Source organism: Leptonotus elevatus, chromosome 7, assembly GCF_054856555.1.
Source record: "Leptonotus elevatus isolate MCC_2025b chromosome 7, RoL_Lele_1.0, whole genome shotgun sequence".
Lineage (NCBI taxonomy): Eukaryota > Metazoa > Chordata > Actinopteri > Syngnathiformes > Syngnathidae > Leptonotus > Leptonotus elevatus.
The window spans coordinates 3,741,326-3,768,396 of NC_141245.1; the positions used below are offsets into that span (position 1 = coordinate 3,741,326).

The 27,071-nt window shown below is 39.6% G+C and overlaps 1 protein-coding gene across 16 annotated transcripts in view; it reads left to right on the forward strand.

The window, feature by feature from the left end:
* The first annotated feature begins 7,174 nt into the window (after positions 1 to 7,174).
* phldb1b (pleckstrin homology-like domain, family B, member 1b) overlaps positions 7,175 to 27,071 on the forward strand; it is a 107,112-nt gene continuing 87,215 nt past the window's right edge. For 11 of the 16 annotated variants that reach the window (XM_086079748.1, XM_086079750.1, XM_086079751.1 and 8 more), the window contains exon 1: positions 7,175 to 7,414. In XM_086079748.1, coding sequence (XP_085935874.1) covers positions 7,223 to 7,414 — 192 coding nt within the window. In that variant the 5' untranslated portion in view covers positions 7,175 to 7,222. Of the gene's footprint in view, positions 7,415 to 12,467; positions 12,552 to 26,487; positions 26,767 to 27,071 lie in introns of those variants that run through there. The other 5 variants (XM_086079756.1, XM_086079754.1, XM_086079761.1 and 2 more) reach the window with 5 other exon arrangements.

The window sequence follows — 27,071 nt, forward strand, 5'->3', positions numbered from 1 at the left end:
ACATCACACAGTAAACAGCTCGAGGAATTCTTAACACGGTAGATTTGACTAAATTACTTGAATTGAATTTTTTGCACTTCGCTGTATTCCTTAATATAGAAATAAGGTGGAATTGACTCTTTTGAAACGTATTGACTGAATGTACTGCAATTTTCTAATTGAACGGCTGAAACAAAAAGTTTCCCGTGATATTTGAATGTATGTATACTGAATATATTTCTTTGTTGTTTTTCAGGACATATCTGCTCATGAAAGCAGCATCCTGGGCTCATTCTGTGACATGAATGTAAGTGCAATACTTTTGTTTGTTTGTTTTAACATTTTGAGCATCTCATTGGCTGCTTTTTTTTTTTTAAATAAAATTCAAGAAAGCAAAACTTGAATGCATGAAATTGCAAATTCATGTAAAAGTGACTATTAAATGGAGTATACACACTCCGATTTTGACGGAAGCGTACCTTTAAAAGCTTGGCAAAAGCCATAATATATCATGCACTGTTATTTGTTTATGAAAGGGGGATTGGAGGAAAAAATTAGGTTCTAATCATCGTCTGTGATGATCCATTCTTGGCTCAAATATTGTTGCTGATGTCACAGTGACCATTAAAAATAAATATATTGTTTGGCTTTGTTAAAATGATTTGGGAAGAGCAAAACCCAGTGGTACGTGAGAAAAAAAGAGGGATCATTGACCCTCTGGTGACACTGGCCCCGGGTCACAGCGGGGGTCACTGTTGACGTTGCTGCTATGCATACTCAAATAAATTGCGCGTGTCCATAGGGACGTTGCGTGCTCTCATGCACCGCTGTCAGCAGGAATGAAATTTAACTTTATATACTGTATATTGTATATAATATTTGTATATACTTTATGTAATACTGTAAATATCGTCACCTTGGGCCAACGCTACACGCTAACAAGCTAGCTTGCGCCCCACCACACAGCTCTTTCCTGTAAGTCATCTTCAGCTCCATGGCAACAAATACGCTACCCGTCTAACAAGTAGCACTTTCAGTAAACGCAGACGGGGCAACAAAATTAAGGTTGAACATGAGAAGCTAATAGGGGTGTTAAAAAAAAAATCGATTCGGCAATATATCGCGATATTACAGTGCACAATTCTCGTATCGATTCAATATGCAGCGATTTTTAAAGATCAATTTTTGATGGAAATATTCAACAAAATGTCTTAATTAGGGTTTATATTTAAAAAGAAGTTGTACAACCACATATTTTGACTGGGACCTTTTTTTTCTGGCCACTGGATTATTTGTTGAAATTCAATTTATTGTGTGCTCTATGCAAAATTACTTTTATGAGCAAACTAAAAATATAATTGCTAATTTTCACTGTACATTTCCTTGACTGTTTAGGAAACAAAACAGCATTATGCCTAATAATTTGCAACACAGTGAAAAGTTGCAGCTTGGGTTCTCATCAGACACTTTAGTACCTTAGGACAGTACACCCCAAAAATCATACAGCCTGTAGTTCACAAGATGTCAGTAAATCAAACTCCAGTTCTTTGTGTTGAGTATTTTCTTTGGCCCTTTTGCACTATTTTGTGACGCCACCACATTAGGGCGCAAAGAAAAAAAGTGCAATGAATGGAAAATTGTACAACAAGAACTAGAACTTACAGTAGTACAATATGAGTCATACTTAATGCAAAACTGCATACATATTGTCAAAAAAAAAAGTATCAACAGTTTTACAATTTAAAAAACAACAGCAGCATCTTATGTCTTGAAAGCATTTGTAGAGAGAAAAGTATGTCAGAAAAATCGTCAGCCTCCGAGGCTGGAATTCTGTATGCCTGTGTGGAATTTTCTTTCAGTAACCGTTCAAACAGCAACAAGTAGACTTTCCATCTAGTTGCTTTCGAGCATTTTTTCCCCCCTCACACTGCCTTGCTACATTCTGTCTGCCAACGTCCATCTTTAGTTCATTTCATACAGTAATTGCCATCTGAACATCACTTCCATTTCGAAGCCACTGAGTAATCGTTTTCCGTCCTCAGCCCACAAATCAAATTAATTAATATTGTAGCAGTATTCATCTATTTTCTGTATCAATCACAGGACTCGCACAAATAACCAATCACACTCACATCCACACCGTCACTGAGTGGAAAATGAACCACTGGGAAACATGCGCCATTATTCGAGGCCACTCACTAAGATTGGTGAGCAGAGGCCACCAAGCCAATGAAGGTGTTGCTATTCTATTCCTCTGATCACAAACCATTGTACCGTCAAAAATAAAATAAAATAAAATGTATGCTGTCATAATAAGAATAGTGGTAGTAAAAAATGTACTGTGTTACTTAAGAAAACAGTTAGGTGCTAATTTGTTGTAGGTATTGTAGATTCCTGCAAAACAACAATCATTACTTTTACATCACTCGTACTTAAACTGTAACATTTCCGTGCTACGTTGATGAGATATCCGAGTCTTTCCAGAATAATAATAATAATAATAATAAATTTAATTTAATTAAATAAAAAACAAAACAAAACACACACACACGAAAAGAGGACCACACAATTCACGCTGAACTAAAAGCCAAAGAATAATAGTGGGTCTAATTACCGGTAAGAGCAAAACACTGCTCTGTGACATTAATGTATTTTTCTGACAATATGAGTAAATAAACAAACTCCATTAGGACTGAAAACATGAACAAACTGATTAAATGACGTCCAATTCTGGATTGACCAAGCTTCTCTGCAGGATGTGCCGTTAAACACTAGGTGACGCCAGTGTTCTTCCATTTGACATGTAAACAAAAACCAGGGTCACAATCCTCCCCAAAACTAGAAAATTAACTAAATAAATAAAATAATAGGAGCCTCGTTTCAAATAGACTGACAGAGCGTGACATAAAGGCTGACATGGAAGCCATTGTTGGAATAAGGCGCCACTCAACAATAGTGTTGAATAAAACATCTCTCTCGTGGCACATTGTGGGCCCATTACAGAGCTGCTATTTCCTGCTGCAGGCTTATTGGTGAGGGAATGGGGAGGGGGCCAACATGTGGGAGTCCTATTCGCCACCCATCAAGAGCGAAAACATCTTAAAATAAATAAATCCAATGATGACCAATTTCCATCCAGTTGCTAACTTCCTTCATCTTGTCAGCTCCGATTCAATTGAGAGTTGATTTTCACCCCGTGTTTTATCCTTTGAATGATGCTTTTCAGTTTAATTGCAAAGTCAGCACACATTTCAGTCTCTGATCCTCTTAATGAGTGCTTCCCTCAGCTTTGCCCTCAGGTTATGCAACTCTGCATGGCTCTGTGAAGTAGGTGGAATTTGATTGGTTGCGTGGGTGCCGTTGATGAGGCGCAGAGGCGGAGCACAGCCAAATATGTGTTTCATTAAAGATGAAAAGTGTTTACTGTCTCAGATGTCTGTTTATGCACAGTCTAAATGAGTGCACTCACATAAAATGAGGACTTTACCTCGACCGCCCCCACTGCTTTGTAGTTACCTGGAGGCTTGTCAATTAATTCACTGCCGGTCTTGTGCTACTTAAACAAGAATGTGAGGTACCTTGCCACATCATCACTAGCAGACTTACATCCTCATAAAGAAAGAAAGACCAGAACCACATAATGTGCCAGGAGTGTCCATATTGTGTATTTCTGAAAAATGAAAGCAAAAATTTGATTTATAATTGTATATAGATGCCATCGCCACACACTTAATAATGCACACAGATCATAAAGCATGAACACCATGCTTCGAGCATCATACAACCATGAACCCATGTTACATAAATTATTATATTGACTCTATTCAGCAGTTAAAATATTTAAATCAAACAAATCACCCTCAAGTCTTCACATAAAGTTGATAAATACAGGGGTTTTCCTGTGTACAAAATTCAAAGGCGGCTTCCTCCACCTTTATTGCTTGCCACCTCCAGCCTGAGTGACTGATAATGTATGAATGCTTTAACATGATAATCGTCATTTTCTTATTGGAACTATTATTCTTAATATTGAAACATGGAATGATAATATGTTGCCTGTAAAAAATGAAAGCGAGTCAGTTGAATTTACAGAAAACATGCACGCCATGGCGCATTGTCAGGATTAGGGATGTTTGATACCACTTTTTCCCCGACCGATACGCCACTCTTAAGTAGTCAACGCTACTGATACCAAATACCGATACCACTAGTAAATAAAATTTCCCACCCATAAATGGCAGATGATTTTAAAGAATGACCTTTATATCCCAATATATAATTTCCCCCTAAAATTGCATGAAGTTAACTTTGTATTCATACAATTTCTCATTTCTTGTCCCTGATCGTAAAACGGCCGCAGGCGGGCGTCGATAATGGTATCGGTTACCACCATGAGTACCGATACTTTAAAATAAGACCGGTATTGGCACCGATACCTGGTATCGTTAATCACCCATCATAGTCAGGATGATACCAACTCTGTCTCAATTTGAGCCAGGAAAACCCCTGATAGCATTAGCTAGCTAGCATCTAAGCCTGAATAACATGCTAGCTTACATCTACTGATGTGACATCACACAAGGGCAAACAAATAATAGATATTGAGCCATAAAACTCATATAGCATAGCACACAGGTGGTCAAACTGTTCAATGCTTAGCCTAAAGTACAACCTGAAAGAAATCTTCATGAAGCATTAGGATAGAACAGACCCATGCCCTTCTCTTGGCTACCGCTCATCCTTATCTAAGGAAAAGCTGTTCTGTTGGAATGATGACACAAACATACTGCCATATTGCCTACGTTACGGACTGGAAAAGCACTTATACAGTATATGGTCGTTTAGGAACTGTTGCCAAATATGGGAACACTTGCACCATGCTGCTGGAGCGCCTTAGGCTTTATCTGGCACAATGATCATCATGAAACTGGTACTCTTCTGTGGTGGCCAAATTGACATCATTTTAGATCATCTTCAAGTTTCTTATATTTGTGCTTGTCTTTTTCTTAGTAGGAACAACGGTTAACTTTTTACCATAATATGACATGTATGACAGTCAATAATATTAAAATGTGGCTTGCCTGTCGTGCTAACAAAAGTTTGATGATAGTGACGGAGTGAACTTGGCAAATATTATTATTATTATTATTTCTTGTGCGAACAATTCTTAACAAATAGGAGGCCAACCAGTGTGGTGGAATGAATCCTGATTGACCTTGAAGGTTCCAGTGTATTAGCAGATTATTTGGGATCTTTTTCATGGTCAGTCAGTCAGTCAGGCTCAATTTCTACTGCAGCTGTGTGATTGGAGTGGAACATGGATGCGTTTGCTTTAACTTAAATCCAACCCACTCAGAAAGGAATGTAAAGCATGTAAGCATATAATTCATAGTTTTAATTTTTTTTATGCACTTAACAGCTACAAACATAAGCACATTGTAGAGAGTCAAATGAGCAGTTTGGTCAAAATAGAGGAAACATTCAATTTTGGATCATTCTGACAAGGGTGGACCAAAATAGCACAAAATATTCATGCTAGGCTTCACTAGCACATACGCAATACATTCAGTCCGGGGGACATTAAAATGAACTTTTGTAAATGATTTAACACAGTGGTGTCCAAACTACGGCCCGGGGGCCATTTGAGACCTGCCATTCATCTTCAGTGGCCTGCGGCATATACTATACATAGTAAAATTACATTGACATGGCCCAAATGGGTAGTTAAAAAAAATATATTAAAAAAATAAAAACTTAAAATAGGGTGGAGGTGAGAAAAGTGACGGGAGGGTGTGAAATGCCACTACTACTAATAATTAATTTGTGTAGAACTGCCTATTATATACATGCAAAGATAGAAATAAATTATTTACAACTAGCACAATAACTCTTCAAAACACTTTGGTCAATACATCTGATCTAATTTTGCAGTAGAAGCTTACTACAGTTTGCTCTTGCTTTGGTTCTGAATGGTGAGTGCAATACATGGCTGTGGGCCACCACAACATTTGGAAAAACCCTTATCTATTTTTAAGTTGATCAAATTCATCAGAAAATATAAACAATAAATAATTGCTTACTTGATTGATTTGAGCATGTTTAATATATTTAAGTCGAATAAGTTCAAAGTGGCCATTGCTTCCTTTCATTTTTGTGTCTGTGGCCCTATCCCCAAAAAGTTTGGACATCCCTGATCTAACATGTTCTAATTGTCCAGATTTCCACACAGATAAATAATTTCCACACTGCCATGCTACAACTGCCATAGCCAGACAAATGTCAAAATACAAGAAATATTGTATCCACTCTTGGCTGTTGCTAGTAGTAACCAATAGCTAGCTGCAACTGAAGAATAGATGGTGCTCTTCTGGCATTATCCACCAGAGCCTGTGAGACAAAGTTAAGGGAAACTATTATAAAATAAATGTCCTCTAGTCCAGTGGTTCGCAACTGGTGGTTATTTGTACTGGTATTTAGAATTTTTCAGAATAGTACTAATGTCTACAAAGTTCCCACATATTGGGTAAGCATCACGTTAGCTCAGCGTTTGGTTAGCTAATGTCATAGCTAGCAATAAGCTTATTTGAAATTACGTGTTCAAATGTAAAGTAGGCTACTTGGACATGTACTTTCAGAGGCAATTAAAAAATGCTTGACCGTTCTTAACTTCTCACAACTTTGCAATGATAGGACATCTATATTGTATGATGATCCAGGTCCCAGAATTGAAGCAGGATTTTAATGACTAAGCAGACAAGGGATTCAAAAACAACGAGAGAGAGAGAGAGAGAGAGAGAGAGAGCTAAAAGTGTGTTCTACTGTAAAAATGTGCTCCCAAACTGTAACCCACCGATTTGTTATAAGAACTTACCTCACATACGAGTCCAGTTGCAGGATACCTTTTTTTTATTTTTTTTTATGAATACAGGACCTCTTTATTCAAAAGAATGAACGCCTTGTGTGCCCATTTAGGGGCGAGGTGAACCGGGAGAGTTGAGGCTCCATGTATTCGTGTGTGTGCGCGCGCCCGTGTGCGCGCGCGTGTGTGTGTGAGAGAGAGAGAGAGAGAGAGAGAGAGAGAGAGAGAGAGAGAGAGAGAGAGAGTGAGAGAGAGAGAGAGAGAGCAAACGTAAACCAAGAGTTTGAGAGGGAGGAGACCAGCAGCAGCAGCAGCTAGACAGTGTGTGTCAGCAATGTGACGGCCACATGGCTTTAGTATAGAGCGTGTTTTGACTGCAACCGCATGTGTGTGTATGAGTGTGTGTTAATACGGAAACCTGATGACAGGAGAGCGGAAACACACAAGGTTAGAAAGCTTCTTTTTGGATCTCAGGTTGTGTTTCATTTTTATAACTTTGTGACAATCAGCAACAGTTTTGACTTCCTTCTGCGTGGTGTCGATTCCAGTGTTCGTCCATCATATTATCTTCATCAGGTAAAATTGACACACAGTTGACACACATGGGATGATAATTTTTGCTGAATACAGAACTTTAGCTTGTTTTTTTCCTCAAGGGAAAAGCGTGTACTCAGTTTATCAGCAGTCCAGACACAACAGTCGAAGCTAACCTTATCTAGAAGAGTCTTCTTGTTGAACCTTGTGAATTTATTGAAATTAAGACGTTATGTATTTACTTGTAAAATTGCAGAATGTTGAAAATAATAGTAACCATTCAAGTTGTCTATTTAAGTGGTCCCAACCACCAAGCCATTTGTTACCAGGTCGCGCAGATTAAACAACAAGGTGTAGAGGAGCATATACATACCAATTGGGAAATGTACCCAGGCACCAGAATCACCTTACCCAAACTCCAACCCCTCTTTGGCGATTAGTTACTAATTGGGAATATACGTTAGCACCCCGCCCCCCTAGGATTAGCAGAAGCCACTGGATGGATGGACAGATGGCTTGAAGTTAGGGACAAAGGTTGTTTCAGTTTATTTTATGTATGTCATGTCTAGAGAAATAACTTTAAAGGTGAAGTCAACCCAACATTTTTTTGGGACAATAATATGTTCTATGCATCCCCACTAGTCTAAATATGGTATTCTGGTTAATACTGTATTGTGTTAGTGAAATAGGAGTTAAGGAGCAAAATCCAGCCGTTTGTATCCATCTCAGGGGGCGGCCATCTTGCCGCTTGCTCTGGACTGAAGATGACATCAATGTTGCTCAGGTCTCAGGTAACAACCAGTCACAGCTTCAGTCCACAGGTGAGCTGTGATTGGTCATTGACTGAGCCCCGAGCAACGTTATCTTTTTTTTTATTTTTATTTTTTTTAACGAGCTCAGTATTGTTCATTCGGTAATGTCATCATCATTGCTCTTTTTTTCTTTTTTTTTGTATGTGGGTGAGTATGTGTATGTGTATGTGCGTGCGTGCGTGCGTGTGTGCGTGCGAGTGTGTGTGTATTCGTTAGTTCACCAAAAACTTATTAAAAAAATATCCCATACGTTCACCTAAACCGAACACCGCCGTCAGGAGACCCGAGGAAGGACCAAAGAAAACTAAGGAAAGTGAAATCCAGCACCGACCAGACACCACCCACCGGGCCACCAACCAGAGTTCTTCACCAACCCCAGAAACATCTAAATTCCAAAAAATCCAAAAAATCAGAGAGACCTCAAGAGACCCCCCCACCCCAACACGGCCCGCGCCCCCGACCCAACGCAGCAGGACGGGGCACTGCAGGACCGCCAGGCACCCCACCGGTCCACAGCCCCCGCTCCCCCCACGACCCCCCCGCCCCCCATCCATCCCCGCCATTCACCCCAACCCAGCCCCAGCCGCCCCCAGGCCCCCAATGGTGCATTAAAATTGGAGGGGAGTTGTAGGGCGAAGATTACCCCACCCCCCCAAAGTGTGTTATGTGCCCTATATGTCTATAATTATGTATTGTGCAAACCTAGTACAGTGAGTTAAGAGGAGCAACCAACATTGATGTTATCTTCAGTCGACAGCAAGTGGCAAAATGGCCGCCCCCTGGATTTTGCTTCATAACTCATATTCCACAAATGTAATATTAATCAGAATGTCATGTTTAGACTCGTGAGGTCACATATAACATATTAATGTTAATAAATGTTTAAGGTTCTCCTTTAAGGAAGTTGAAACTAAAAATATTCTTGTACGTTCTTTACGTTTTGTATACTTCTTATGACCATTATCACAAACGCCTTAACTTGATCTCAACTCCTAAAAGTCTTGGTTTTCACATAATCTTGGTTTGAGGTCATTGTGCACAATACTGCCTCCAGAATGCTTGATACCCCATTGGAACCAAGAAGTGGTGCATAGCACATGATTTAGTGCACTTTTCTGACAGTGATGTCAGAATTTAATTAGTTATTTTCATCTGGTTTTAATATCTGTCGCAAGTAAACTGAGTTCCTCCTCAGTCATGACAGATTTCCACTGCAAGCATTAACCAGTCAATAAATACTTCAGTATTGTTATACCTGGATGGAATGTTAGCAGTCAGGAGGCAAACAAACAGCCAATCATGAGTCTTCCCACAAAAGGTTTTATAAGTAGAGGTAAAGAGGCTCGTACAAGGCTTGAGCAAGGACCTATTTTTCACATTCCTGGCCAAGAACGTGACTGTGTAGCGTTCCCAGACTCTAGCAACTCTCCAACTGCTGATAATAAATGACTTGTTACGTGACTTCATTTTGTTACAAGCATGATTAAGCCAGTACACTGGCACTCTATAAACCACAACTCCCTGTGTCGGTTCGTAGTGCCCCTTTGGTTGCTTGGACACTTCTGCTGGTCACAGCAATTTACACCTTCACTGGGATCAGTTTTTTATTGAGTGTAACGTCCATATCCAAGTGAAATATATGGAGGAAATGAGCCAAACCTTGTTGTGGCATCTTGTATTGCTGGTGGAAGGAAGTTTTAGGTTTTAAGGTTACTGACGTCTGTATGTAAAGACATCCATCCATTTGCTATTGAATATGTTGTGGTCTGTGTATGGACTTGTCACCCTCATGTCAGTAAGTGTTTTGTTAATGAGCTCATCTCACAAGCAACACGTTTAATAGAATATAATGTTAATTTTCTTGCAGACTTTGTTTTCCCGTACTCCCTTATATCCGTGTTCCCACCACAATGTCTTCAGAAAGTGTTTGGCCGAGCACTTCCCCCCAACACCAAAATAATCACTCCCAGACACTTCACCTCATATTATGCTCATCTGCAGATTTGCTCATCCATTTAACAATAATTTCTGGAGTGGGGAATCGTCTTGTTTTCCTCTAGCATTCTGCCTGTCGTCCTCCTTCAACATCAAATCTCTTATACTGCTGGTCTCAAACTCAACACTAAGAAAATGACTTAAAAAAGCTGTCAGAACAGTCAGAAGTATCTGAGTTCGAATCTTGGCTTGGGCCTTTTTGTGTGGAATTAACATGTTCTCCATGTACTTTGATTTCCACTAACATGTATGTTACTTTATCCAAGACTCTAAATGAGTGGTTTCTAAATTGTCCATAAGTGTAAGATGAAGTGTGAATATTAGTTTTTTTATACAGTATGTGCCCTTTGATTGAATGGTGACCGGTTCAGATTCCTGATAGCTCGGTTAGAGAGCAATCATAGGTAACAAGGATGGTACAGAAAACGGATGGATAACAGGATTAAGTTTAAGATTAACTATTGGAATCTATTTTTGTGACTGGTGTAAATCCTGCAAAACGCATAGTGTATCACTGCACAAAGACAAATTAGACAGGATGCTGATATTTCACAGATGAACACAGGCTGTTGGATCTGTGAGAGTGAGGGCTGCACCACTTTGGGAGTGCATGGTCACAGTCAACTTCAATCATTGCAAATTAAAATATCTCCTTTTATTTACTTAATTCATATTCCGCAACTGTGGGGCCACATAGAACATATTATTGTAAAGAATATTTTTTATTTGACTTCCCTTTTAAAGAGCTATACCATTTAAGAAAAAGTTTTTCCCTTTTCTGTTTGTAAACGACCATTCAAAACGGACTCCTCCCATGCCCCACCCCAAAAGAAAATGGCATTCGCCTATTGGCTTAGCTTCACCTATTGCACCTATTGCACGGTGTAAATATAAGTTTGATGCTGAGCTACCCTTGTCAATGTGACTTAGCAGCCTAGCATGTCGCTAAATTAGCAAGCAACATTTTCTATGTTTGGCACTTACCTTACAAGGAGGCCAACTCTGCGTCGCTCTTCAGCCCAAGCTGCTCCTTCAAAGCTGGGAAGGGGGTAATTGCCAAGGCAATATTCACTCTTGTTTTCCATTGTTTTCCATCTGTTGCACGTTTTGTAGTGGAATACTCCCTCTTTTTGGTGCTGTCCGCCATTAGTGAACTATCGCTGACACTTTTTTAAATTTATTTAAATTTATTTTTTTGCTATCACTGGAGCCTCTCTACACATATGCAACAGTCCTGCCTGCCTACAGTGACACACCCTCTGCTCTGGGATTAGCTGGAGGGGTGGTAATCATTGATTTTTGCCCAGAAACGGGTTAGGGTTAGGCTTATGGCAAAAGCACAACAAAATGGCAATAATACAGGTCGTGGGGGCGGGAGGGAGGTTGAGACACATTACATCACACATTAACAGAAGCCCAGAGGTGTTGATTGAGACGGTGTACCATCAGATCAGCATACCCATATAGTAAACTCTATCTGTAGACTCTCCATAAACTCAACCTAACACACAACCTGTTCTTACTGTGCATTACCTGTTCCCTACAGCGCATGCACAGAACTGGAAGGCATGCTATTCCGACGGGTTTGCTGTTTTGTTGAGACACTGGATTTCATGTTTATACATCCAGTGTTTATTTCTGAGTGGAAAACTTTGGTCTATTCCTGTAAGAATTGGCCATAACCATTCATTTTGCTTAACCATGTTGTCACTCAAAATGCATACGACAGACACACAGCAAATGACTCCAACCGCCCCATTACTTTATTGAACATTTTGATCATGCAACTGGCTCTTAATACTGTATTGAGTATGAAGTTGAAACGAGGCACGAACCAGAATAAGAAAACTTCATTAGTTACTAGGTGTTTCCTCAAGATGGGCATTGCGCTCTGAGTGACAACGCACGAATATGATGTCAACTTTATTTTGAGACATGAGTGAAGTGTTTAGGTGTGGTTTTTATCTATGAGGCAGGAAGTGGTGAAAACAGAACAAGTGAGTCTCCATCCTGATATTCCTTTAAAGATGTATTGAGTAAGTTTTTCCAGGTGCTGATGAATGTCCACCGAGTGTCTTTTGGGCTGAATGTCAAGACACAGAGAGGAGTCTGTGAGCATGTGTGCTCCTTGGATCACTTTCCATGACTCAAAAGGATATCCCACGCTGCCTCCCTCTCAGCATTGTTTCCACCGCCCTTCTCTTGCTCCCACCTCTGCTCCATTCCCTCCCTTCTTTCATATAGTTTACTGCCAACAATGTTCAATCCTGCATCTGACAAAGCTGGACGGACTCTACACACAGCTAAATATGGATACTGGGTGGGTGAACTAACTCCAGGATGAGCTTAAAGCTGAGAAAAGAGGGATATGGGTAAGTGAAAGATGACAAGCAAGTGGAGTTTTTTTCGCTATGCGGGAAAGCTGTTCTGATCTCATCGTAGGACTATTAGTCAGTTAAGCTTACATGCTTGAATGATAAAACTTCAATGAATTCAGACAAGAGTATGTCATATTTAGTCAGTCGTTGTTGCATCAATAAAATTGAAATCTAGACCTGTTACTCGAGCAGTCATAGCCATGTCATTTAACAAGTGAAACAGCAGCGACAGACTACTATAATTGTGATCTTAAAAATTAATGTGTTTTATGACCTCACATCACATTGATAATCTAAGGACTGTTTCACCTTATGGTGGTTTAAGTGTGGTCCAGAATGCTTTGCTCTGACATTCGGACAGGATTACTGCTGGTCAAGGAGCTTATCCCCAAGAATACTGTAGATCAGTGGTTCTCAACCGCGGTCCTCGAGTACCCCCTATCCAGCCTGTTTTCCATGTCTCCCGCAAGCAACACAGGTGTTTCAAACGATCAGCTCATCAGCAAGCTCTGCATGAAGCCTGATAACGGATCCTCAGCTGTGTTAGATGTGGAGACATGGAAAACAGGCTGGATAGGGGTACTCGAGGACCGCGGTTGAGAACCAGTGCTGTAGATAATGTATGTATGCATGAGATTACCTGTAATAGTATAGCAATGCTTTACAGAAAATAAGTTAATTATAAGTGAAAGTGAAGTTTAAAAATACTAATAATCACAGCATCTCAATCGGGTTGAGGTCAAGACTCTGACTGGGCCACTCCAGAAGGTGTATTGTCTTCAGTTGAAATCATTCTGTTGTTGATTTACTTTTGTTCTTCATTTGGCCAACATTTCTAAGTCAAAAACATTAAAGGGATACTTGACTAAATGCGCCATTTTCAGCAGCAAAAAGTTAATAGATTGTCCAGAATGAATTTGGTAACTTCATTATTTTTCTTGTACAATTAACAACTTTAAAAACTAGTTTTTCCATTTGCTGTCAACTGAAGATGACATCATCTGTGCTGAGGAAGCCATAATTGGTCTTTACCTACTTCCTAAGCACAAATGACGTCATCTTCACAAAATATTATGTTTTTACTGCTAAAGTGGCTAAACGAGTCAAGTATCCCTTTAAAGTACCTGACACAGTTGGGATTAGGTTTTGATGGTGGTGTGCAATTTTGGTTTCAGTTGCTTGTCTGCTGAATATCCAGGTGCTCGTTTACAAACTTCAAACCTATTGTGATGTTTCTTTTGGACAACAGCGACTTCTTCAGTGCTGTCCTCTTATGACATTCATTGTGGGTTCTCATACTGAATATATTGTATCATAAAATGGTTCGAAATCGGTGATTGATTGTGAAAGATGATTAAAAAAAAGGGGGGGGGGTTCCGCGTACTTCTGATACTGGGTACTATGAACTTGGTCTAGGGAAAAACAACACACCAACACACTAGTTGTCATGGTAACACTGTATGAGCATATAAACAATGTGTGAGCATGACACATTTCCTGATATTTTACAACTGTTTCTACCTCATGAGAGCAGAGGTGGGAAAAGAAAGATTGAGTCATGGCACTAGCTCAGCGTTAAGTCAACGTTGACGTTTTGCTATGTTGAAATGCAGATGAAGTCATTTGAGTTTTTACAGTAAAATTTGATTTATCATTGAGCCAATCAGGTCTCATTTCTTCTTTCTCTGAGACCACAATGTGCTAATGATTGACCTTCTGCTTGTTTCACATGAGCTAACAGATTCTTTCACAGCTTTAAAGATCAAGTCAAACACACACCCCTCCAATTATTATTAATTTTTTTGTTTTGTTTACGATAATATGTTATATGCAGCCCCACTGGTCTAAATATGGTATTATCATTAATATTGCATTAATGGAATGTGAGTTAAGCAGCAAAATCCAGCTTTTTTTATCCATCTCAAGGGGCGGACATTTTGCCACTTGCTGTCGACTGAAGATGACATCAATGTTGCTCAGGTCTCAGGTAATAACCAATCACAGCACAGCTTCAGAAAACAGGTGAGCTGTGATTGGTGGTTGTCCGAGCACTGAGCAACATTGATGTCATCCTTAGTCGACATCAAGTGGCAAACTGGCCGCCCGCTGAAATGGATAAAAACGGCTGGATTTTGCTTCATAACTCAAAAATGTAATTGTCAAGAAATGTTTAAGGTTGACTTCCACTTTAATGACAAGCAGGCAAAAACAGCTCTCTACCTACCAATGACATGTATTCACGTGAGAAAGGTCTTCTGTAACACATGGTCGTTTTCAGCTCACTAAACTCATCCCTTTCACTTGGTGGCAAAGGTGATAGCCTACAGGATAATAATTTTTTTTACCCTTCACTATTGAGAACTTTGCATAACTGGACTATATAAATTGTTGTATTTGGAATATGTATATTATTTGTGTAGGAGCTTATCTGCAGCCTTGTTTTGTCCCCTCTCTCCTTCCTCATGTCTCCTTTTTGTTTCATCCAAGAAACTCGGGGCACTAATTAGCAGTCCGCCAGGCTTCCCGTTCTGTCTCCCTCTGTTGGTTATTGTCACATTTTGTGTTTCTTGGACGGGTTGAGACTGTGAAGACGAATCCTTTGTGTGATTAACTTTTTACATACTTGGCCAATAAATCTGATTCTGATTCTTCTATGTGTGTACATGCGGTGTACGTGTGTGTTTGAGACATTACAGCTGGTGTGTTAACTGTTGATAGTGGCAACCCTCCCATGGATGTCATGAATCTGTGTTTACTCCTTTTACGGGCGTTAGGTAAGAAAAGAGAACAAAGTTTGTTCTCCTCACTTTCTTACATTCTTTATTGCAAGTAATCCCACTGATTAACCTATGCTAAATGACTGTTAGTGTGATGTCTTTTAGTTTTGTTTTTCCCCAAATGTAAATGTTGGGAAAATGTGACCATTAAACCAACAATGACGACATCCATCCATCCATCCATCCATCCGTCCATCCGTCCATCCATCATCCATCCATCTATCCATCCATCCATCCATCCATCCATCCATCCATCCATCCATCCATTTTCTATACTGTTCATCCTCACATATAGGGTTGTCGTTGAGTTGGAGCTTATCCCAGCTGACTTTGGGTGAAAAGTAGGGTGCATCCTGGATTGGTTGCGAGCCATTTGCAGGGCAAATATACAGTAGTTATAAACTATTCAAACTTACTTTCACACCTTTAGAGTCTTCAATCTACCAAACAAGCATGTTAGTAACCATTTGACATACGCTAAGAGTACAGTATGACATGTGGCGTCCGTGGCTCACTGTGTAGACGGTCGTCCAGTAACCAGAAGGTCGGCTGCTCGATCCCCGCTCTTCCCAAGTCATGTGTCGTTGTGTCCTTGGGGAAGGCACTTCACGCACATTTCCTCCAGTGCTACTCACACTGGTGTATGGAAGGTGCAAATGTTTGGTGGTGGTCGGAGGGGCCGTAGGCGCACACTGGCAGCCACGATTCTGTCAGCCTGCCCCAGGGCAGCTGTGGCTACTCAAGTAGCTTACTGCCACCACAGTGTGAATGTGTGAGTGCATGAATAATGCAACCACTGTGAAGTGTCTTTGAGTGTCCAAAAAAAGCGCTGTAAAAATCTACTGCATTAATATTAGTAAGAGCATCTGAGCACAAAATCTAAAATGACAGTTGTTATCTTTTTTTGCTGAAAGGGACAAAGCTTTAAAAAAAAAAATGGAATAAAAGTTGAGCCCACTTGTGTAACCACAGAGACGAGACGGACACTGACCTCAAACTGTGTCACTGACAGGAAATTAGTCCTTGGCGGTGCTCGCCAAACAGGAAGTCTACATATAGTGACAGTCATATTCTTCCTTTCTGTCACACTCCATCCTGTGTATCAGTCTTTGGATACCAAACAAGGAAGTTGAATTCCTAAATAAATACAACGTTAGCCTAATGGCATAAAGGCATTTTTGAACATATTTCGGAAAACAGGCAAAATGACAACAAATCCAATAAGGAAGAGGAGTTGAATTGTTTTGATTTTACCCATGACCTGGATGACTAAGAATCTGCTTAACGAAAATAATAAAATAAAATAAATTTGCAAGCATGTTGATATTGTTTTTATTGCTATCATGACAGTTAGTTGAGAATGACGATTATGTTTTTAACTATAAACTAAAGACATTAAAAAAGATGTACATGTGTACAAAAAATGTAATCATGATGCCAATGGGATATTTATAACCACATACACATACATTTAAATATTTGTTGCTGTGCAAATCAATGGTTCAATGGAAATGATAGCTTTGAACTTGGATTTTTTTTCACATGCTGTCCATCACCTTGTGGTTAGCATGCCTATTTCACAATTCTGAGGTTCTGCTTTCAAATCTCTCCTCTGGCCTTCCCATGTGTGTTCCTATGTTCTGCGCAGCAATGACTGTGAAGCTAAGGTTGAACATTTTTAATGTTTCTCCGTGAAAACTAACAAGTGTCAATATGTGAGATGATATCCAAGTCGGCATCATCATGAATCTGCTCACCAATCGCATGTGGAGGTGATGGGACGTGAAAGCCGAAGCTGGTCGCCCCATTAAACAGAGCAGACTTGGAAGCTCTAAATCAGTTGTTGTGATTCAGTTTCAACTTTAATGCTACAATTTCTGCTTAAAATCACACAGCGTGATTTATTTTCAAAGAAGCTCCTCAGTGATGTTTGTTTATGGTTATTTTAGCTGTGTATTTAGCTTGGGTGCTTACTTAAAAAAGATGTGTGCAGTACGGCAAAGACACAGAAGTGGCCATTTTTCAAAATAAAATAGTGGGCAGAAGTGCTACATGTAAATGAAATATTTTCCTCATTTCTTTGTGGCCTTGCACTATAAAATGCACGGTCCGGTAACTGGGCCGCGACCTGGTGGTTGAGGACTCCTGCTCTCACGATTATTCTATAATTGGCTTGTATTCATGTATTGTTTGTGTGACATGTCCTTATTCTACAGTAGGCGTGTCAACTTTAACTTGAGAGTTCAGTAGTCATAGCTTACAAAAGACAGGTTGCCACAAGAGTGGATGGCTCTGACCAAAGCTATTCATAAAATTCTTAAATGCTATTATTCATCTTTGGCTTTGTTGTTCTGTGCTGTAATGGAGAGCATTTATGGCTTTCATGCCCAAACCTCGTTTCACATCTTTTGTTCTGCCACTAAAATTAAAACAATCTAAATCCAATCCTACTTTTAGAAGATCAGTCTCATATTTTATTTTTAATTTCCTGGGTCCATACAGAGTAATGATTTGATTTGATCGTTTTTTTTATAATATCTATCAACAACAAGGCAGTGTGTGTGTGTGTGTGTGCGTGTATTGGAAAAAAACGACCAATCCATTCATTAGACTTTTTTTTGTTTTGTTCATTTTTTCTTTCAGACAATCATAGAGACAATTTACAACATTCACTTTTCACATACAATTATACCCGAAAAGAAAAAGGGCTGACGGGATGAAGCCGAAGTTCATTAATTCCCGTTCCCAGGATGCAATAGGACGCAGATAATCAAAGTGGTAATTCGTCACATATCTAGTTGTGTGGATTATCAAGTTGTTGATTGATGCAAAAGTTCGTCTTCCCAATAGTTTTTGTTGATCAAAACGTTGATTTGTTCTCTTGTTGATCAGTTTGGTCCAGTAGCATTGGATAGCTGAGGATAAATGGCAGCCCGCATTCACCCTCACCTCAGTTTCTTCCACGTCTCGATTTCTGTTCATCGCTGCGTTCCGACGAGCAATCATCTCCAAGCTGTTCAGCTTTGTAGTCAAGTTCATTGCCATTCTGTTTGTGGCGATGTTGGATGGCGTTCTTCACCTGTGACATGTCGTCCGATCCCTAGCAGAAGCATCCCAGCCACCAGCGTGATGAACAGGTAGATGTCTTTGGCTTCGAGTGAGGCTAGACACAGCGGCCGCCATTTTCCCCAGCTATCTTCTGCAAATGCAGACATGAAAGTTCCACCCGGACATAAGCGTTGACCAGGTCCAGTTCTCATTGTTGAGCAGATCTTGCCCAGAGCACTTAAAGACCAGTTCACTCGCTCCATGTTGTTTTACAGGCTAGAATCAGTACTTATTTCAGCAATTAGGAGATTCAGAAGTAGTTGCTTTTCGAAGGCGTAACAGCTCCCAAGTAACTATCAGTCCTTGAGCAAAGATATCAGGTTCAGCTATGTTTACATTTATTTATTTTTTAACAACACCAAGCCTTGTTTACAGTTCAGGGTTTCACCCAGATTTTGTTTTCTGTTACGCCACATTAATCTTTAACAAGCGAGAAATTAGAATTTTGGGTGTTTCCGGTGAGTATGACCAATTCTTGAGGGTGTTTGTTGTATGGTTAAGATCAAAATATCGGTGGGATTTTTTTCCCGTGTGTTTGCGAGTGGGTATATCTGTGTGGGCAAGTGTTATGGGGCTGATTGTGAGCGATAACAGATAGCATAGCCCTGAATGAATTGTTGAAATAGTTTGTTGTTATAATAAACAGTGTTGCCAAACTTACCATGAAAAAGTACTCTACAGATTACTTGATTTTAAGTAACTAAGTTAGATTACAAATGTCTTTATTAGTTACATTCAACAGATGGAGATAAAACAAGCAACTGGTTTTGCCAATACTTAAAGTGTGTTTTTAATAGTGATGATTCTGTTTTAATTAAAGATAAAATTCTTCTTGACTTAACATAAGCAATAATTGTTTTTTTTTTAAAATTGTCTATATGGATTTCACTTATCATCAACTGTGCCATTTTTTTAAGGCAGTATGTACTAGTCCGACATATTTAACTTAATATTTTCATGGGAAAACTTCACATTTATCATCATATTATCTTTCTCTTTAAGTGAACGTGCTGCGATCTATTATGTTTTAAAAATATATATATATTTAATGTATTGGTAGTGTTTTGAAGCTAGATAACACTTTGTCAGCAGCACAGAGTGTCCATTTCAGACCCGTAGATGATTGCAGTGGACATGACATATTAAAAAAAACGCATAATTTGGATGATGTCAACACTTCTGGTTCATGATTGGATCCTAGCTAACCAATTACAATCGCAAGTTGATTTGCACGATGATCATGTTGAAAATGTTACATTTAAGCTTGGTAAGATTACAACACATTACAGCCATACTATCCTGGCGGCCATTATAACAAATATAAACATCAGATAACCCCAATTTTTTTCAATGTTGTCAATGTGGGAAAATCAGTAAAAAAAAGAAAGAAAAAAAGTCCAGCAGAATAAATGCGGGTCTGAAGGGGTTAATATTTTCACACAAACTCAATATAGTAATAAAACAATTCTCTTTCCTTCCTCCATTGTTATTTTTCATGTGGCCGAATCGTGACACGTCACAGCACATACGTGACGTCACCATACCAGACGGGAGTGCTAAATTGTGATGTCCTAGAATGCTTCACTTCAAGATGTAAACACTATAGTTTCCTTTTCTTATTTATTTTATGAATGTACAGTTGCTTGTTGTGTGGCTTTATCTATCAAGGGGGTCTCTTTCTGTATTTTATTGTTCGTTAATTTGTCTTGTTCCATGTACTCGTACTTGAGGGAGCAGCGCCATTGAAAAATGTGATCCTTATCCTTAAGGTTGTCAAATGGTACTCACCGCTGCCTACAAGAGACAGTTAATGGCATTACCGCTTGATAGCAAATGGTATGTGTCCACAATATTTCCGTGAGCTGCTTGTCAGCACAGTTAATTGTTAACCAGCAGCAAATTGTGAAAAAAAAAATTGTGGTGAATAAACTGTAGTCAGATTAGAGAAGCAACACATTAGATTTGTCGTTATGGTAAAATCTGGATGTGCTACTTTGTAACGTGTTACCAGCATGACTGTAAATGATAAAGATCCTCAGATAACGTGCATAATCGTATCCTATCCTGTCCCAATCCTCAATATAACTGGAAATGTACTTTATATAGTAGAAGTGTGTGGGCACCACATCTACCCTCACGTGTCACGTGTGATTATGTAGATTCACCCTTAGACCGATGTTTACTGCATTTCTGTGGTTATTTTCTAAAAACAACGTACCATTTTTGGAAGAGAAATCTTCCACTGTTGGTTTTCTAAACGCAGTGTCGAGTCATGTGATGTTCAAGAAGGCCACCAAAAATGTGTCTCGAATGACACATTTTTGTGGTAAGACACAAGAGTTCTGCTTGTCCCTCATCATCCATTCCAGTGGTAATTTATTTGTTTGTCTCTGTTTTGTTCACAGGCGTCTTCTTCTCCTGAATTTATACACATTTGCAGCGCAAGCATTGAGTCCAAAACAACTCACATTTACAGTTTGTGTGCTTTTAATGCTTCAGATTTTAGATCTCATCTTTCTTCTGGGTAGAATTTTTAACAGCTTTTAATTAACGCATCTAGGCAGTGACTATGTTACTTAAGTTTACATTTTATCTTTCATTTTTCTTAATCATGCTTGCATCCTGTTATTTTTTAACAGCACGTTACGGTTCACTACATCTGCTGATAAGGACAAGGACTTTGGTTAAGGATTTGTTCACCAGCTTGTTTCAGTTAAATGAGACTATTGTGAGCAGTGTTAAGCATGTTACCTTAAAAAAGTAATTAGTTATATTTACAAATTACTTATTCTAAAAACTAATTCAGTTAGCAACAGAGTTACTGCATTGTAAAAGTAAGTAGTTACTCTAGAAACTAACTAAAGAAAAGTAACAACTGATTTGCATTTCCTGGCTAACCGCCAATCAGAGGGATTGTCGCCAATATCAATTTGCATACAAAGCAAAATGACAGAAAATTGTCTTAAAACTTAACCATTTTAATCACTGCTTTTTACTTTAAAAGAACACACCACTTATAACTAATTTTCCAGGATTTGATTAGTGCAAATGTGCAAATGCAAATATCTCTGGCATTTTATTCCAGTTTATTTTACCAGTTAACTTGCTAAACTAAAATGCATTAATAGCTTATTATGACCGTTTGCCACTGCAGTTGAGTATCAAAATAAGAACATACAATGGGCAACGCCATTATCCTGGTCACGTGATCATGATGACGTATCCGGTGCGTAAACGACAGGGGGCCAAATCCACTAATGCTCCATATATGCACCCACAGCTTGCTCCCTGTTAACGTCCTATTCACTAACAATAATGCTCTAATGATATACCAGCGCAAACACGGCCATTAAGCTGTAGTGAGTGGGGAGGATGATGACGACATTATTCATTCATTTATATAATGTCCATAAAATACAAATTATTGGTGCGTCTATGGGGGACCAAAACTGCCAAAATTTAAAATAAATAAATGACTAAATAAATAAATAAATGAATAAAAGTGAAATTAAAAACGGATATAAAAAAATGTAATAAAAAAATTAAATGCAAAAAAATAAATATAAATGGAAATACAAATAACAAAATAAATAAACTAATAAAAGTAAATACAAAAATAAAAACGAAACTAAAAAAATAAAAATATAAAAATAAATACCAAAATAGAAATATAATTAAATATAAATCAATAAATAAAAACGTTTTGCCCTCACATTTATTTATTTCATGCTGCAGACGCTCTGTCAGGACGAAATGTTATTCAAATGAGGGAGCGATCGATCCTAAGCGTGTCTTGGGTTGAGCTCCGCCGTTGCGTTTGTCTATGAAAAACATCTCATCAAAGGCAACCAGCATGAATAGTGCAAAGTGCCTGTAAAGACTGTAGTCTGACTGTAGTGCTGCATTCATGTAGTATCAGCTGTAGCCACAGTATCAGCCCGTCTACATATTTGGCAGTGCATCCTCCTTCTTTCCTTCCCTTTCTTTTTCTCCTCTGCATTCCAGCTAAATGCTGAGCCTCCCCCTTGCTTTCATAATCCAAATTTGAAAAGTTTTCCCCTCATGCATGAGAGGAGAAACAGGCCTAGTCTGCAAACAATGGGAGGCTTTCTGGACTGGCATGAGAGCAGAGATGAAGTGAGAGAGAAAGGGAAAGAAAAGAATGTAGTGATGGAGGGTTTCTGAGCGAGAGACAAGCTGTTGAAGTCAACTCCCACAGCCAACAGCTTTGGTGTGGTGGGAACAAACCTCCCACATAGCACTAAATTGATGATTGCCTGCTTTGTTATTAATCTACACCATTATGACTTGCAAAACGAGCAGATCTTTTTTTGCCGTTGTTGTGACATAGATTTGCTGCTCAAGTACATGCTCATTTGGTTGTTGCTACTGTACATGCTGTGTCTAAATGGTGTGCAAAAAATTCATGTTTCGGGTTCAAGCAAGCAAGACACAAGCAGTAATTATGCACATTTTGTGTTTTACAACAATTAGCTGTATTTATCCTTTTAAATGTACCTAAGGATGGCTTTAAGAGTGAAACTTGCAAGTTGTTGTCCAAATGTACATGAGTGATGCTTGCCACTTTCATCAAAGGGACCAATTGAGCAAATAATTTCAGCCACTTTATTCTTGGTTTTTATTTATGGTGCTGCTTTATTGAAAATCTTACGCCCAGAGCTAATTTAAGAATGAAATTATTGCAAAAATAAATAAAAATCCTGAAAAAAAGCATCCTTGCCATTCCATTTCCAACCCAAATTATCTTACAAACCCAATAAAAGGACATTAAGGAATGGGACCTTTGATGACATTTTAATTATTTTATTTTATTTTATTAGTTTAAAAAAATAATAATTCTTCCTTCAACAAATTTCATTGAAGTAGCATTCAAGTGACTAATTGTCATGGTTTATCTTTTGTTTCTCAGCATCCATTTGCAATTTTTATAGTACAGTAGAATATAGACATAGAATAACCCGAAATGGAAAAAGCCATAATGTATCCCACAACTACAAATAAAATTTTAAACAAGTTTTATTTTTTATTTTTTTAACAGTAACACAATAACATACAAAAAAAAAAACTGTGACTAACTCCAAGACCAAAAACAATGTTTTTTCCTTTGGAGTTAGGAGATTCCAGATGACATGAGCGATATACTAGAACATAGCAGGAGCTGCATGGCTCAAGGAGTAGATCGGCTGTCTCCCAAGTTGGAGGTCGTGAGTTTGTTCCTCAACCCCTGAGTGACTTTAATTCATTTATTTTTTCAATTCTTTATTTTACTCTCTTCCAAGTGTAAATATTACTCTAAAACTGAGTTTATTTGATCCCACTCTAAATTGAGTCAAATTTACTCTACAGAATTTACTGTACAGGAATTACAATAATAAAGAAATCCCACAATGTACAATCCCAAACAGCCACAAGTCGACCACGAAATGTACAACTATACTGGGATAGGCTCTGGCCCATTTGGGACCAAATAAGAACATGTGCTACTGCTTCACCTGGGAATAGCCAGATTGATATTGTGATTCACTCATTGGGAGTTCTCCACAATATCAATCTGGGACTGCTCCACGATGTATTGCTCGGGAAAGGCGGGACATTCTGTACAATACGTTGAGCTGATTGGACGATGCGGCACTGTGCTCTTTTTTTTCTTTTTTCTGGAGAGCTCAGTATTGTTCATTCGGTAATTTTACAGATTTGACATGTCATCGTCATTGCTCTCTTTTATTTTTATTTTTATTTTTTTGTATGTGGTTGAGTATGTGCATGTGTGTGTGTGTGGGTGTGCATGTTTGCGTGCGTGTGAGTGTGTATTTATTAGTTCACCTAAAACCTATTAAAAATCCCATACCGTTCACCTAAACCGAATACTTCAGAATCCAGCTAGAGTCGTGAGGTTGTCAGGAGACCCGAGGAAGGATCAAAGAAAAGAAAGGAAAGTGAAATCTAGCACCGACCAGACATTACCTACTACCCACCGGGTTACCAACCAGAGTCTTTCACCAACCCCAGAAACATCTAAATTCCAACAAATTAGGGAGACCTCAAGAGACCAAAGGAGAGACTGAGGAAAGGAAGGAAGGAAGGACAGACGAAGCAGAGTGAGATCCACAGACACCAGCCTCCACCGATTCAACGACCAGAGGAAGAAGCAGATTGTGTTTGAATTTCGATAGATGCTGGTGTGGTGGATCTGGCATGCATGAAAACCTCTACCAAAGAGGGGAGCCGTCGACCCCGGCCGGGACAGAGCAAGCACAACCCCCCAGGGGCCCCCAGGCGCCAAGGGACAACCCCTGGGCCCCGCAGGGGCCACCGGCCGGAGAGCAAACCCAGGAGCCAGGAGCGCCCCCACCCCAACACGTCCCACGCCCCCAACCCAAAGCAGCAGGACGGGGCATGGCAGGCCCGCCAGGCACCCCACCGGTCCACAGCCCCCGCTTCCCCCACGGCCCCCCCACCCTCCATCCACCCCAACCCAGCCCCCCTTTGTTTGTTTTGACCAATCACGGCAACGGATGAAAATGTCGTCTTACCAGCTAAAAATACACGAAGTGCCTCTCTCTGTTCAACATTCAACAAGGAAACGGTGAGTAAAACTGCGAGAACAGAATTAATTGCAGCGTCCATTCGTCCCTGTTAGGTTTGTTTGTTTCCCCCCGGTGTCGCTCTGTGATTGGTGATCAGTGGAAATCAATGGGCTCGGTACAAGCTGTATTCTCGTGAGTTTGTGAACTCACAAATACCGTGAGAATTCAGCTTGCAGAGCAAGGTTAGTTGCCGCTCGCTGCTCCTAAATTGTTCTTGTTTTCGGTGTCGGCTACGGCCGTTTGTTCAAGACAAATAAAAAGGGTGATGATCTCAAACAATGTTTGCTGGCGGCATTCTAGCAAGACGTCGCAATATGAAGAAATAATGGTGTGATTTTGTTTGATTGATGGCCGGTCTTACCTGCAACAGCCATCACAGCCTTACTGAAAATAAGGTAAGCCTACGCTGGCTTATATGCGACAAATACGTCAATGTTGGCGTGCAAGAGTCATGTACATTTTTCAAAGTGAAGCTGAAGTGAAGTTTTTTGGTTTGGTATTGTGTATGAAGGCAAGACATGTCTGTATAACATGTACGTAGTTGTAAATAAGGAGTTCCGAGTTCTGGCGCACAAGACCAGCGTATGACAAGTGAGGAGGGACATACTACAAACTACATTAGTGTCAGCAACTAAAGAGCCACTTGAAAAAAGAAACCTCAAGAGCCACATATGGTTTGGGCATCTAAAATGAGGTTGGATTTTGCTTTCCTTTTTTCTTTTTAATTCTGCTGCAGACACCGTTCAAACTGGTGGCCCGTTCTAAACGATGTCAGCACATTCGCCATATTGGATGTGGCAGTTGTATTGGCCATTAAATGGGCAAATAATTAGTAAGATTGAGTTAGAAGGGGATAATGTAATCAATGGTACCTGTTCCTTGTTAATCCAATCAGTTGTGGCGTGATGATACATCTCCAAGGAGAAAGTGAACAAGGCATCTTTACAAATAGCTTCATTTTGCCTCATCCAATATGGCTGTTGCGTCAACGTACTCACGACGGCGTTGCCATCTATGGTATGTGTATGTAATGTAAATGCTGATAAAACTGGTCAGCGGGCGCCATTCAGTGGATGAATGCACGGCAGTACTATGTGAATTTATCCAAATATATAGGGCAAGTTAATGCTGTCTGTAGGGTATTCATAATATTTGGCATAATAATAATGCCCCCCTCATACATTTCATGTGCCTGGGCTCTGGCGACGGGTCTGATTAGACAGCTTGGGTTATTTTGTTTATTAATTCACCCCTCCATCTTCATACTTTTACATGTCCATCACATCATTTATGAATGCATCCCACTCTTTCTTTGTGTATCTCTCTCTTTCTTTGTGTATCTCTCTCTCTCTCTCTCTCTCTCTCTCTCTCTCTCTCTCTCTCTCTCTCCACGCACGCGCGTGGGCCCATATGTCACTTTCTTCCTGTCGCCTTTGAAGCTTCCAGCCAGGAATGTAGATTGTCTTTAGTAAAGTGGAGCAAGCAGCAACAGGTCCACCTCCTGAGAGTTTGAGGATACTGCTATGCTAGCCGTTTGAGACAAAGAAGAGGCATTTCCAACAAACAGACAATCTCTGCTTCATGAGAAAGGAGCAGCGTTGCTGAATTTGCCCTGCCTTTATTTTGTGTCCGGTTTAATCGAGGTCACACTGACAGGATTGAGCCGGCAACAGGTCAACCATGGTGACTTTGCATTTGCTGGACAATTGGAATAAGGTAATTATCACCGTTTGACTAGAAGACTATATTAGGACCACATGTAACCTGAGGGCTTCCATGATCCTCCTCTTTTCTGGTTCATTATTGCATGAAGTAGTTGAATTATGAAACTCTTTCAACCTGTTTTGTGATTGGCTGTTCAGTGCTGACTCAACAGACTATTGGGTCTGTCTGCAGAGGAAATATGTTGATGTTACAGCAGGGTTTCGTTATCTGGAGGGCAGGGAACATTAGAAACATACTTTCCTACTCTGCTGCATATCATTTCAGGCATGCAAATACTGTACTCCCATTCCCTGTTT